Here is a 13,500-nt window from a genome sequence, read left to right on the forward strand (position 1 = left end):
TATGCAACTTGATAATATAAAAGTCTTCTATCTCCTAAATACATAGTTACAGTTAAATACCAATAAAAATGTGTTACGTCTATTTAACAAAACTTCTTTCTAATTTGGTTGGAAAACATGTACAGTTAAAAAAAAAATAACATGTACTCAGATTTTCTTATCATACCGAAAATAGTTTTAACATCGTATATAAAGCTATATTCGTCTTTTCTTTTATGAGAAATTTCCAAATATATATTGGCATGCGACTGGAAATTTACTACGAGTTCTTGATAATTGATATTAAACACTTACCTATAAGTGACGTGAATACAAAAATGTAAGCTTGAAAAGGTATCTCTACATGAGCATTCGTAAAATTAGAAAAAAAAAAAGGATATTAACAATCTTATAATCTCCATGTTTCTTAACATTTAGTTTATATTCAACACTTTCAATTAATGTAATGATAAGCAGGACTTAACTTTAAATGTACGCAGTTAGTCTCATCTTAAATAATGGTTTCAATGTTTCACACGTAGAACATTGATTAAAATGAAACTTGTAATTATTTATAGGGTTGCAATTTACATCTCCGGCATTTTTTAAATATCTTTAAACCAGTATTTCTCAACCGGATTTGCCAGACGACCTCCGCGTCCGGTCTTTGGTCTTCGCGAACTCCCCCCCCCCCACCTATCTCTACAAGGATAAAAAACAAAACAAAAGAAAACAGTTCGTCATAGTTCAAAACAAACATGATATGTGCAACTCTCAGACATCTCGAGGACTAAAAAAAATTTTGACTCAGTGCAGACAGCTCATGACTCCCCCATGAAAACCTGCTCGCGACACCCACCGTTTGATAAACACTGTTGTAAATAAACGTAGTTTAGACGTCTTAAATCTCTCACCAACGCGTCACTCCAATTTGCTCGTAGATAGACTCTCGGCCTATGAACACTTTCAGTTTCAATCAAAATATCAAACAATTCTTATAAACAAAATAAAGTGTTCACAGATAGTCAATTAGTGTATAAAGAATATATACGCGGACATGTATTTTGTTATATCTATATTATTCAGCAGTAAAATATACAACGTTATTCTCACAAATCAAGTAATACAAAGAATCAACGCACATCCTAACAGCACGAAAATTCATGTTCTCACTTATAGAAAACGGTATTTAGGGTCAAAACGCAAGTTTATTATACAGAAAAAAAAATTAACTGAGCATTTCAAAGCAAAATTAACGTAAAGACACTTGAAGATTAAAACATTAACAACACTATATGCCGCCAGTATCTTAAAACTGAAGGTTTTGTTTTTGTAATTAAGCACAAAGCTACACAATGGGGTATCTGTGCTCTGCCCACCACGGGTATCGAAACCCGGATTCTAGCGTGTAAGTAAGTCCGCAGGCATACCGCTGTGCCACTGGGGGCAAAAACTGAGGGAAATTTATCAGAATTAATAAATATATAAATATATGCTGTAGGGAGATTAAAATAGTTAATAAAATTAAGTTTTGTACACAGGGGTAGTTCGTAAGGACTGATAAAAGTCAAACAAGGTACTTTTTCATCCACATTTGCATTTTAAAATTCTAGTACAGTTTTAATTAAAGTATTCACGTGCTGGTGAAATGACGAAAGTCAACACATTTGTTGCAGCCACCTATGTGTGTGTCAATAAGCTATTTTCATCTATTCTGCTTTAACAAAAATAAAATATGCACTTTTTCTGTCTTTTAAGGTGGATTTAGTTCTCTACCAAAACCTACGTCTTATATCTGCCATGGAGTATGAACTAAATTCAACCAAAGTATTCGAAATAAAATGCTCATTTATAAACACATGGAAAGAAAATAGTAGAGAGTTCATAAATCTGATAGGAACTGGTTTTGGATGATGGACATTATATATTTAAAAGCCTTCTACTTTGTGAAATTTGATTATTTACAATATGTTCATAAACACGTGTTGGTTTGTTTAGGTGCTTTTTCAAACCATACATTTACCTACTTTCCTGTTTCACCTGGTAAAAATAGTGACTATCACTTCGATGTCAATATGTATGAAAACCAATAACTTTAATATCAAACCAGATTTATATAAATTTTACACAATATTTAATTTTTGTGGTTTTTTTTAACTGATGATAGATACATTTTATTGTCTCAGGGTAGTTTCCTAGAAAGCCAATTTACAAGTGAGATTAATAGTCTTTATAATGGCCCAGGAAACCTTAAAAATGTACCTTCCTCCTTACATGTCAGAGAAATAAAATTTGACACAGTATCAAAATAGCAGAACAGTTTAAATTTCTATTCCACACTATAGAAAATATGAAAGAGCTCGTTAAGAACAGAGTAGATTTAAAGGGCTCAATAATCATTTATTTCAATGAATTATTCTGTTTCCCAGTTACATTCAGCTATAAAGCTAGCTAAATTGAATGTGACAAACTATACATTTTTGTTGAATAGGGTGGTTTGACCATCAAGACTCTTGCAAGTACAAATACAGTAAGTACAACATAGCTAGTGTTTTCTTACAAACATTATAGTCATTTAAAACAGAAACAAATACAAGAAAACTATTGGCTTTAATTAATTTTCTTAATTTCCATAATGAAAAGAAGATACCCATTAAGGTAATAATATTATCAGAAAAACAAGGCTTCAAAGGATCTGTTTAATTTCCCTGCACTTTAATGATCATAATTTCTAGCCATTAATTAACAGCTCCCCTACCCATTAATGATAAGTTTCTCTAATAAACACTAATTTTCAATGGCATTTAATGAACAGTTTCCTTGGGCTTTACACTGCAGTAATTATGTATAAATCTGACTGAACTATTCTATTATGGTATGAACATCTAAAAGACTTAAATATATATATATATAGTCAGGAATACATATTACTTGAAAAAGAAATCAATACTTTCACAAGAGTTAGATAAAAATGGATCAGTATATTGTAGCATATATACTACAGAAACTTTTGTCATTTTAAATGAAGACAGTTTCTGAATTGATGAAACTCAGCACAGAACCAAAAACAACATCTTCAAAACTAGACAGAAAACAAAAGTAGTCCATATAACACTATTCAACATTATCTAAAATTATAACTCACAAAAATTACCAATGACATAAAAAGGGAAAAAGTACTTAGTCAATGTCTTCTTGAAAACAACAAAATTGTTTGGTAATGTTTGCAGACAGAGTGGGCATATTTTTTAGTGGCCAATGTATCATGCATTATAAAAGCGGGTATGAGAACTGTTCTGTACATATTGATGAAATCTGTAGCAAGGCTTTCATATTAAAATATCACATACACACACACACACCACCTTTAATTACTATAACTTATGAAAAAATATGAGGTCATTAAATGAACTAACTGTGGAACATCCTGTTAACAACCTGGAGAAATTTTTATGATATGATATAATAGTATACTGGTCTAAAATGAAATTAAAAGGCAGTATCTAGCCTTGGGTATAATAATGGAGTATTCAAGCCAAAAGATTTAACTGCTCTTAGTAACTCATAAAATGTTCTATAATATTGGTGACACTTATATACCCGTATGTCTATAAGTAACCGATTTACAAAAAATAAAGCTATTTGAACAACAACATTTATATATACAATATCTTTCTTTCTCTTCACATAGTACAAGATATGCCATTTGAATATTTGTAATTGTTATCAGATGTAATGTGATTTAATTAATGCCAAACTTAGGTCTACAATACTGATGTTTATCTTCTGTTAAGGCAAATAATTAGTTTTATTCTTACAAACCATGCTTTAATTTCAGAATTTTATAAAACTATAAAGCAGAGACTCTTTGGTGTATCAAGATAGTTACAAAATATTAATTTGAACATTAAAAACAAAAGGTGAAAACCATACCCTCATTTTAAATGAGAAAATGTATTTACAAATGTAGCCTAATAAAACAAAATTGAAAAATCAAACTTTAAAAGTGCTTTTACTGTTATTAGAAATACTAAAGTATGAAGGTGTCACATCCAAATTATTTAAAAGATTCTTAGATTCAGTTTCTTTTTAAATTGCACTAGCTGAAAATTAGGTGATATCTGTTGTTGTAGGGAGTAAAAAATCAGCAAAATTAATTTATGTTCTGTGGTCATTTGTATTAATACAAGGTTTCAGAATAATTTTATGGATATTATTTTATATTGAACAATAATAAATGTAAATGAGAAATTAATGGTTTTTGGTTTATGAATAAATGTATTAAAAGTCTTGTCATTAATTTCATCCTATTGTATGCAAATTTTTATTAACAATGAAAAGTTGTACAAACAGTCTTTACTGGAATCTTTTTTAAAAAATTGTTTACTTATATTGACAATATTTATCATGGTGTACCAGTGAAAATGAATTTTTTTTTTTTGAGAGATGAAAAGCCTGGCAACCATTATTGGTATAATAGCTTGCTGAGCTTTATAAATTTTATTTTCCGTATCATTAAATATAAATAACAGGCATAAAAAAGGGAAATAAACATGAAGCCCAATCTGACATTCAATTCACCATTTGTCATAGAATTATAATAGTTTCAGGGAATTCCACCCCTCAGTTATTTTGGACAAAGACAAGCTAAAAAAACAACACTAGGATTTTTTTATTGGTAGAGTGTAGATGTTGGTTTCTTCCACTTGCTGTTGTTTTTTCATGTGTTATTCTTTTAAACTGTTTGTTTGTGAATTTACTAAAAAATAGCTAGAATAACAACTATAAATTAGGTCTTCCATTCTGCAAGATAAAATGTCAGTTGGGGAACTAATTAACACTTTTTGCTCTTCCTTTGACTAATATTTCTGTTCTAAAACTAATTACTTTTTTTCTGCACTATTTCCTCGTTTTATAATAAAGAAGATGAAATTAAACAGTATAAAAATACCAGAAGATCCTATGCCTTCTATTACTTACAAATGAAAAGTATAATGGTATTTCAAGTGTAATAAATGCTGTCAATGTGTATGTGACCATGATGAGATATCCACTGAAGAAAATTACCAAGACAAAAAGGGCAAATATTTTGACAAAAAAAAGAATAAAACTAGATATTAAATGAAGAAATATTATTCTGCTTCTTCTTGTTGTCTTAGATCTTGAAAATGGTGATTCAGATGTCAATGAAGCTCATCCATTGCTCCCTTTTTTTAAAACATTTAGTAAAGTCATCTTATGCACTTTGTTTGTTACTGCTCTTATTCAAGCATTTCTGATTAATGTTTGTCCTAAAATATCCAGAATTACATCAAAAATAGCAGATGACTCATCAAAATAGGTCAACTTTGATGACCAACTAGCTTGGAAGTTGTATAAAAATAAAGTTTTAGTTTTTATGCTAGTGAAAATTTATGACCCATTTTATGGATTTTGGTCTGGTTAAGTTAAATTTTCAAGGTTATATAAATAAATAAAATTCAACTTGAGCTTATTGTTAAAAGTTACAATCAGCAATTATTCTATATATCATTCAAGTACACAGGAATAACCTTATTGTATCACAAAAGCAAAGTATATGGATATGGTAATAAATGCATTTGAAAAACGTCTTTATTTTCAATTTGACAAATCTTACAGAACTTACTTACTGTACTAACCCCAGCATCACTGAAGAGCAAAGCAAAATTTATGTGATTTTCAAACAAACCCTATTGATAAGGAGAAGCAATGAAAATTTTCTTACCTCTTGCAGATAACTTCTTGGTGTTGATAATTTTTGCAGCAAATTCTAACCCAGTAGACTTCTGAATGCATCTTCTTACAATGGAAAAAGCACCTCTAAAAATAAAATTAAAATAACATCTAAGTGAAACAAAAGAAATATATTTCTAAGTTATTCTATATAACCTTACTGTAAACATATAAGTAAAACAATTTATGCACTGCATAACATGAAAATGGAATATAGTACAATTTTAGAATATAAGGTAATTTATACACAAAACTGAAATACAAGATGTAAGAATGCATTTCACAGTTATTGTTGTTTTCTTAGTGCATTGCTATACAATGGGATGTATGCATTCTGTTCACAATGGGGAAATGAACCCCAAATTTTGCATTACAATTTTGTAGACTTACCACTAACAAACAAGGGAGAGAACTTTCATAATTATATAGCACAGATTTTATTTAAGTATCAAATGAAGACTTATAACTTAATTCAGAAAACTGAATTGACTTTTATGTTCAGAGAGTTGATGAAAAATATAAAATCAATGGTTTAAATATGCTTACTAAGTTTTACAGAATTAGACTTCCACTGGATTTCAAATCTTTTAGTTAAGCAAATCAGAACATCTATTGGTTTAATTCTGTTAGAAAAATTCAAACACACAACAAGAAAGCATATTTCCATTGAAAGCCTGTAAAAGTGGTTTTTTATCCCTTTTCTTCTTCATTTCTATTAAAACTGTAAATGTCTGGCCTGAAATACAAACTAGAAAAAAAAGTTGTAAGCAAGTCTGGCAGTAAAAGGCCATTGGAGTATTACCTGTTTAACAGTATTTATCTTAACTACTAAAATAATTCTTTTGAATGGTTAAATACATTAAACTGTGTGTAAAATGAGAATTTGGTTCTTATCAAAACAAATGACATAAAAATTATTTTTTAATCCTAGGAGACCCTAAGTTAGTGCCTCACATTTTACTTTATCATACATTATTCCATAGAATCAGTACTGCATCTTTTCATTTTATATTACCACTTTATTAAAACAGATGAAACGTACTGATGTTTTATTCTATACTGTAAACTTGTTCCCATATGACAGAAGGAATCATTACTGATAAACAACATTGGTACATACCTCAGTCAACATAGAATATAAAACTGAATATGGACTTTAGCCACACTACACTCTACATATGATAATGATAAATATCAATAACACTGTCTAACTAAGTACATATAACATATAACTAAGTACTTATAATGTTAGTGTTTTTATATAGAAGATACACAGTTTATATGTATGTGTACAAATAAAAAAATTAAAGTATATTATGTTACCAAATTTAAGATTTTTTTTACAAAATTCACCTTCCTAAAGACATGCAAAGTTGTTTAGTGTATTAGACTATTAGTACGTTATAACCAAAATGACCTTTTCAATGACATGAAATTATTACCAAGAGTTTGGCCTTTTGCCTTTGACATGATACCTTTACTATAATTTAACATCAAAAAAGAGATACATGTAAAGAATATTTCTGATTACTCAGTAAAGGTGTTTCATCAAGGTAATAATTTATAAAGAAGCTGTATACATTATTTATTAATAGTGACATTATTGCTATATTTAGTTAGAACTTCTGTTGAATTCAACTTTAAAAAGTGTATAACAGTGTACAAATGTTCCTCAACCAGTCTGATTAATTTACACTAATTGACAACCAACTGTATTTAAAGACATTGTTACATATCTGTACACTGTAGTTAATACAAACTAAAAGTTCCAGCTAATAAAATAAACTACACTATGCCTATTGTGTAAATAGGGACATTTTTTATTTTATATAAACACTTAAATAAACAATTGTTGACTGGCATTAATTTGGCACAACCCTAACCAGCATAATCAACACTTTCAGATAAAACATGCAACATGATTTTTATGAAAATGATAAAAATTAACAATACTAATAATTGAACTTGTTTATAGTACACTTTGCAACTATTGAAATGTTTTACTTGAAGTACTCTAGAAACTACTATATTACATGTGATAGGGTGCTGTCATATTCAGTGGTAAACACCCTTGGAACTATTAGAGAAGTCATTCTTTTAGCTTACATATAATTCAGCTACCTTACAATAGAACTCATACAATTTTAAAAATATTATCAAAACTGTATCTTTATATGATGAAGAACAATTAAAAAAATTATTTTTTGGGTTCTTTGTATTTCTATGGTACAAAATCTTATTGAAGTACCTCTGTTATAGATGTTAAGTTTCATAATGAATTGCTTATTTGAAAAATTAATTTTGAACATTCTACAATAGAGTACCTAAAGTTACTAAAACATAATTTCTATCACTACTTTGTAGGTTTCAACTTGCATTGATAATCATCAGGTGATAAACTTTTTAGAATGTTTATTATCCATGACAGTAGGGGAAAGTATATTTCTATAAATCTTGGCATCATTTATTTTTGTTAGCCAATTGTACAGATGAAAATAAATGTTTTGTATTTCATTATTTAAATAAAGGTGGTTTAATCCAAATAACATTGTGTTGTAAATTTAATGTTTTAAGTAGACATTTTAATTTTCTGTGTTAAATGAGTCTTGTGATTTAATCCAAAAAAAATGCATGATGCACCTAAAGGATTGGGCATATTAATGCACCTCTTTACACCTACTAGTGTCTGCCACTAGTAATATTAGTTCCAAGACAGAAATATCTAAATGCAAGATTTTTTTTTGCCATTATGTTGTTGTATTTGAGAACAATATAAATAAATTTAACCAGATGAATGAAGTACAGGATCATGAATGACAAAACAAAGATTATGAAACAGTTAACTGGCCATAAGCAAAAAAAAATATTTTCAATTAAAACCCTAACTTTCACACAAACTTCTTCCTTTAAAACAACTGCTAATGTCAGATAATTTATGAATAAGTTAGAAATACAGACATTCATTTTACAAAAACAACTTCACAATTTTTTCTAAATCAAGTATAATGCAAGTGTATGTTTACATATGGCATTTAATGTACATATATGCAAACATGTAATCTAGTTTCAATCAAGAACACAAGGGAATACACCATCAAGCTCATATACACACACACAGGTCTCTACTACATAAATCTTCATGTTAAGTTATACAGTTAATAAAATTTTTTTTTTTCATTTTAAAGAGAATGCAGTTTTATTTTGAAACACAGAAAAACCAATAAACCCCAATTGTTGGCTTTTACAATGGAAGAGTTTTTCTATATATTTTTAACACTTTAAAAATTTGGTTTATCTTGAAGGGAGAGCTTGAATTAAACATTTTTGAGAGGTTCGGAGTCCAAATTTAACGTTTTTTCCCAAAGTCTATATTAAGAAGAGTTGTGAAGAAACTTGACCTCCCCTAATTGCATAACAATGCAACAATTGCAGAGGGGGGTCCACATTTCAAGCAGGGGAATTCGACCTACCCACCCGCCCCACTAATTCAAGCCCAGTTGAGAGGTACAAAATATTTCATAATAATTTCAATCCCCAATCTGAACACATTTTTATAATCCAAGTGTATGAATAAATTATATTGGAAAGAACTGTTACATATCCTTTCCAAAACAGATTAGTTTTTAGTGGCATCACACTACCTACATAAAGCCAAACAATATTAAAATGTAGTTTTGATGCACGCTAATTCCACCAAAACTTTATATTAGACAAAGATGTCACCTGACTTCCAGATCTGCAAACTCAGTCATTTTAATATAACATACTAAACCTTCTACAGAATGAATACGAGACATAGTAATGTAGAGTTCTAGATCAATACACATGTAATTGACTTCCACTTGAGCAAAATGAACCAACATTATATATTTTAGCGAGTTAATTTTTTATGTTACTGTATTACTTTTGGGGGAACTATTTTAGTTAAGAGTTTATATCACATTTTATTAATAATGCCAGAACTTATAGTTAAAAACAAAATAAAAGTTTAGTTTGAAGTGTCCTAGTACAGTTGCTGTATGCAAGTGACAACTATATTGTCAGAGTATTCCTGGAAACTATGTATACAATAGAAACAAGAATCTTTACCTGTTACAATAACATGTCTGTACAAACTTGGTTAAACAGCTTTTCTGCATGTAAAAAACAATCTGACAGTTGACAACTGGGGACATTCACATTATACAAAAACTGTATCAAGAATTAATATGTATTGCACTGTTAAGTCAAACTGATGGTTTCTAGTATGATATTCCATAATTGTAGATTACCTGCTTCAACAATCATTCCTGATATATATAAATAAATTGTTGCTTTGTTTTACAATTCGGGGAGGTTAAGTTTCTTCACAACTCTTCTTAATATAGACTTGGGGAAAGAAACATATTATATAAATATATTTTCCTATCAAATATTTGTCAAGGTTTTACAATTTTTTTAAATTATAGTATAAGGTTACACCATGTATTTATTTTACTTTATAGGGTTTATTATAGAAGAGACAATTTCACTGTGAAAATCATTAAATGCAGATTTGTCTAAACAATAGAGTATTGCTGTATTATAATGTAGATGTAGGTATTATAACTTACAATAATACATAATAAAAATAGTATGTTTCATTTCACCTAATACCAATAATATTCCAAAATATAACTGATCAATACTGACAGTAAGACTGCAATAAATATACCTTTTTAGAAATATCTTTCACAGTAATAAGCAAGCAAAATATTTCCTAAAGGTTTCATAATTTGTTTTTCTTCTACAGCTTCTAGAGTATGTTTGTCCTTTCTTATCAATTTATTTAAATGAGAAAAACATGTTACAAAACACTACATTGCACCTATTGCTAAGAATAACTTCATGAGCAATTACTTAATTATTATCTGGTTTACAACTGTCAATGGATGTTCATGACACGTACAGTATTTCTTAACCAAAAGAAACCATTTGTGTGCATAAAAAAAAAGATGGGAAACTTAACGTTTTGTGTTGTTTTATTATATATATGTATATAACTTCCTGGCAGCCTAAATATAGTATTCCTGCCAATTTCCTCAAACCTTGAAGTACAGTACAGGTGCCTAGTCATATGGTATGTAAAAATACTTTTTATTTTTAATAGTACCTTCATTGAACTGAAATATCATTGATTTGCTAAGTTATATTTTCTAGTGTCTAGTGTTCACTCTCTGGTTAAATAGCTACTACTTATGATCAATGTCAGCCTTAGCAAGTGCAAGGTCCTACGATGCAGGGTAATCAAAGTTAAACTGCCATGTTCTCGTGGTATAGCTTAACTCAGAAAATAGAAGTCAATACATTGCTGATAGTACAGTACAAACTCTCCCAAACTTGATACTTGCATTCACATTGCAAATATTTTGCAAAATATAATTATAATAATATACAATAATATTCGTTATTAACTAGCATCAAACAAGATAATACACCTCATTATTAGTACACACTTAATGATTATTCAAATTTCAATTAAGGTACTACTAGGTACTACTATGTTACATATGTATGTATAATTAAAAGTCATAAACTGCAGTTGGAAGTTTGGATCCATAAAATAATAAAAACTGTAGTGTGACTAATGTGCAACACTAACAGTATAATACTTACCTGTTCAATACTTACGAAAAACATACAATGCATAAAATTTAAAACATTGTCAATTACTGTCACAATGTCAGCAGTTTTGCCTTACTTCATTTCATTAAAAAATAAAAAATCCATGGCATTGTTATACATGTTACAACAATTTATTCAGTTACTGTTACCTTTTTATTATCACAAGTTAACAAAATTCTTTTTCATTCTGATTTAAATCCCACATACGGTTTTGCTAAGAACTTATTAATTAAAACCCTATTCAAAATTGTGATAGGCTACACACTACATACATTATATGATCTAATATCGCTTCTCGGTGTTAAATGTCTGCAGCTTTGAACGAAAGTTAGCTCAGAGTTAGAGCTAGATCAGAAATAGAACCCATCTGCAGCGGGGAAGATTCGCAAGCTCGATATTTTGCCAACACATTTTGTTCTATTCGTTAAAGAGATCTAAATTATCACGTTCTCTTCTTAAGCAAAGGGTTTTAAACATCAAAAGACAAGAGTACTTACTTTCCAAGCTCTTCTTTAACTTCGTAATTATCGCTAAATCTTGTACAAGATATTCCAGCGCTCATATTGATTTCACTAGGATGAGGGAGATGAAGATTAAATCTCGCAGAATCCCGTATTCCTCGTGAACACCTTCCTCATGAGCTCTAACCTGTTTCGTTGTATGCGCACTAAATATCTCATGCACCATTACATGCGGGTATTTATATACTTTCACAGCTTCTTGTGGCCGTATCACGAGTTTCAACAATACACAGTAGTTTCAGAAGTAAGGCTGTAGCTAACTGCTTTTACTTGTTATCTAGAACAGTGGTTTTCAAACCTTACGATGCCATGGAACCCTCTTATTTCATTCCTTCCGTCACATAACCTCAAACCTTAACCCATTCTTCAACCTTAGCTGAGACTAAAGTGATCAAGTTCGTAACAGTATTGTTAATGTAAAAATTGTAAATAAATATACAAAAGTATTTATGATTTTTAAAGTATATGTTTGGTCCCTCAGGGGTTAACATTATATAAATGAAATAAATAAATATTTAAAACGCTATTATCTGTTATCTTTGTAGGGAACCCCTGATGACCCTTTGCAAAACCCTGGGGTTCTGTGGACACAGTTTAATAAACGCTTATCTCGATCCTCGAGCAACATGTAATCTTAATAAATAAAAACATTCTATAAGAAGCTTTCATACTATTTGTATAACAGTTAAATATTTTTTTGTTTATATTTAACATTTAGTAATGTAATAGATACTGCAGGGTAGAATATTAAGTCAATATTAATACTTTAGCTATTGATAAGAACCGAACGCTTATTTTTCCAATCTTCATTCTATTTATTCTTTATCTAATTCTTTAGATTTTATTATCTTTGTAAAGAGCAAATTTCCAACAGTTTTATTATTAATAAATACATTATGTTCTTCTTAAAAGTAGCTTTGATATCCAGATATTTCTATATTTGACTGGGTGCCAAAATACCATATTAAAATATATAATTCCCCATTAGCATATTAAATTGATTTTTATAAGTTAAAATAAATATTATAGGAAAACTTACTTTCTTTAGTAGTATATTTTTATATTATCGTATCTAAACATTTACAATAACTATGTCCTTACTTTTTGCCTGTTTGTTTTATGCATAATTGAATAATATTTTCTGAAACTGTATACGTGTAGTTTGATGAGTTTAATTTATTAAGTTACTAGCACATTTCTGTGTGAAAAAATTCAACGTAATTTTCCTAAAACTAGTGATGAATAAATATACAATATGCAGTCAACCCAATCCCTTGGATCAGAGCGTATGTGCAATATGATTGTCTAGTGGGTCGTTTACAACCATCTTTCGTCATTTCATGTGTTATTTCAATAAGGAAAATTGTACTGCATTTGTTTTAAATTAAGCAAAGGAGCCTGAATAAAATGCAATGTCGGCAAACATCTTTGGTTTTCGATGCTATGGGTGCATACAGTGCATCAGAGCACTCAGCTTCATTGAGTAACGCTAGGATTTTTTCCGTTGGATGCTACCGTTTTTTGTCATTTTTACTGAGCGCAAGGAAAGACCGCTACAGGAGTGAGTGCTTTTTGACAGTTGTCGTTTCTCTATGAAGTGTCA

The 13,500-nt window shown here is 29.4% G+C and overlaps 1 protein-coding gene across 10 annotated transcripts in view; it reads right to left on the reverse strand.

Moving 5' to 3' along the window:
• The window catches only part of LOC106463959 (calcium/calmodulin-dependent protein kinase type II alpha chain), a 149,934-nt gene extending 137,675 nt beyond the window's left edge, over positions 1–12,259 (reverse strand). For 4 of the 10 annotated variants that reach the window (XM_013924051.2, XM_022391600.1, XM_013924054.2 and 1 more), the window contains exons 1-2: positions 11,874–12,258; positions 5,726–5,820 (exon numbers count right to left, since the gene is read on the reverse strand). In XM_013924051.2, coding sequence (XP_013779505.1) covers positions 5,726–5,820; positions 11,874–11,938 — 160 coding nt within the window. In that variant the 5' untranslated portion in view covers positions 11,939–12,258. Of the gene's footprint in view, positions 1–5,725; positions 5,821–11,873 lie in introns of all 10 variants that reach the window. The other 6 variants (XM_013924059.2, XM_022391601.1, XM_013924055.2 and 3 more) reach the window with 3 other exon arrangements.
• Between the last annotated feature and the right edge of the window lie 1,241 nt (positions 12,260–13,500).

Source organism: Limulus polyphemus, unplaced genomic scaffold (assembly GCF_000517525.1).
Source record: "Limulus polyphemus unplaced genomic scaffold, Limulus_polyphemus-2.1.2 Scaffold1530, whole genome shotgun sequence".
NCBI classification, from domain to species: domain Eukaryota; kingdom Metazoa; phylum Arthropoda; class Merostomata; order Xiphosura; family Limulidae; genus Limulus; species Limulus polyphemus.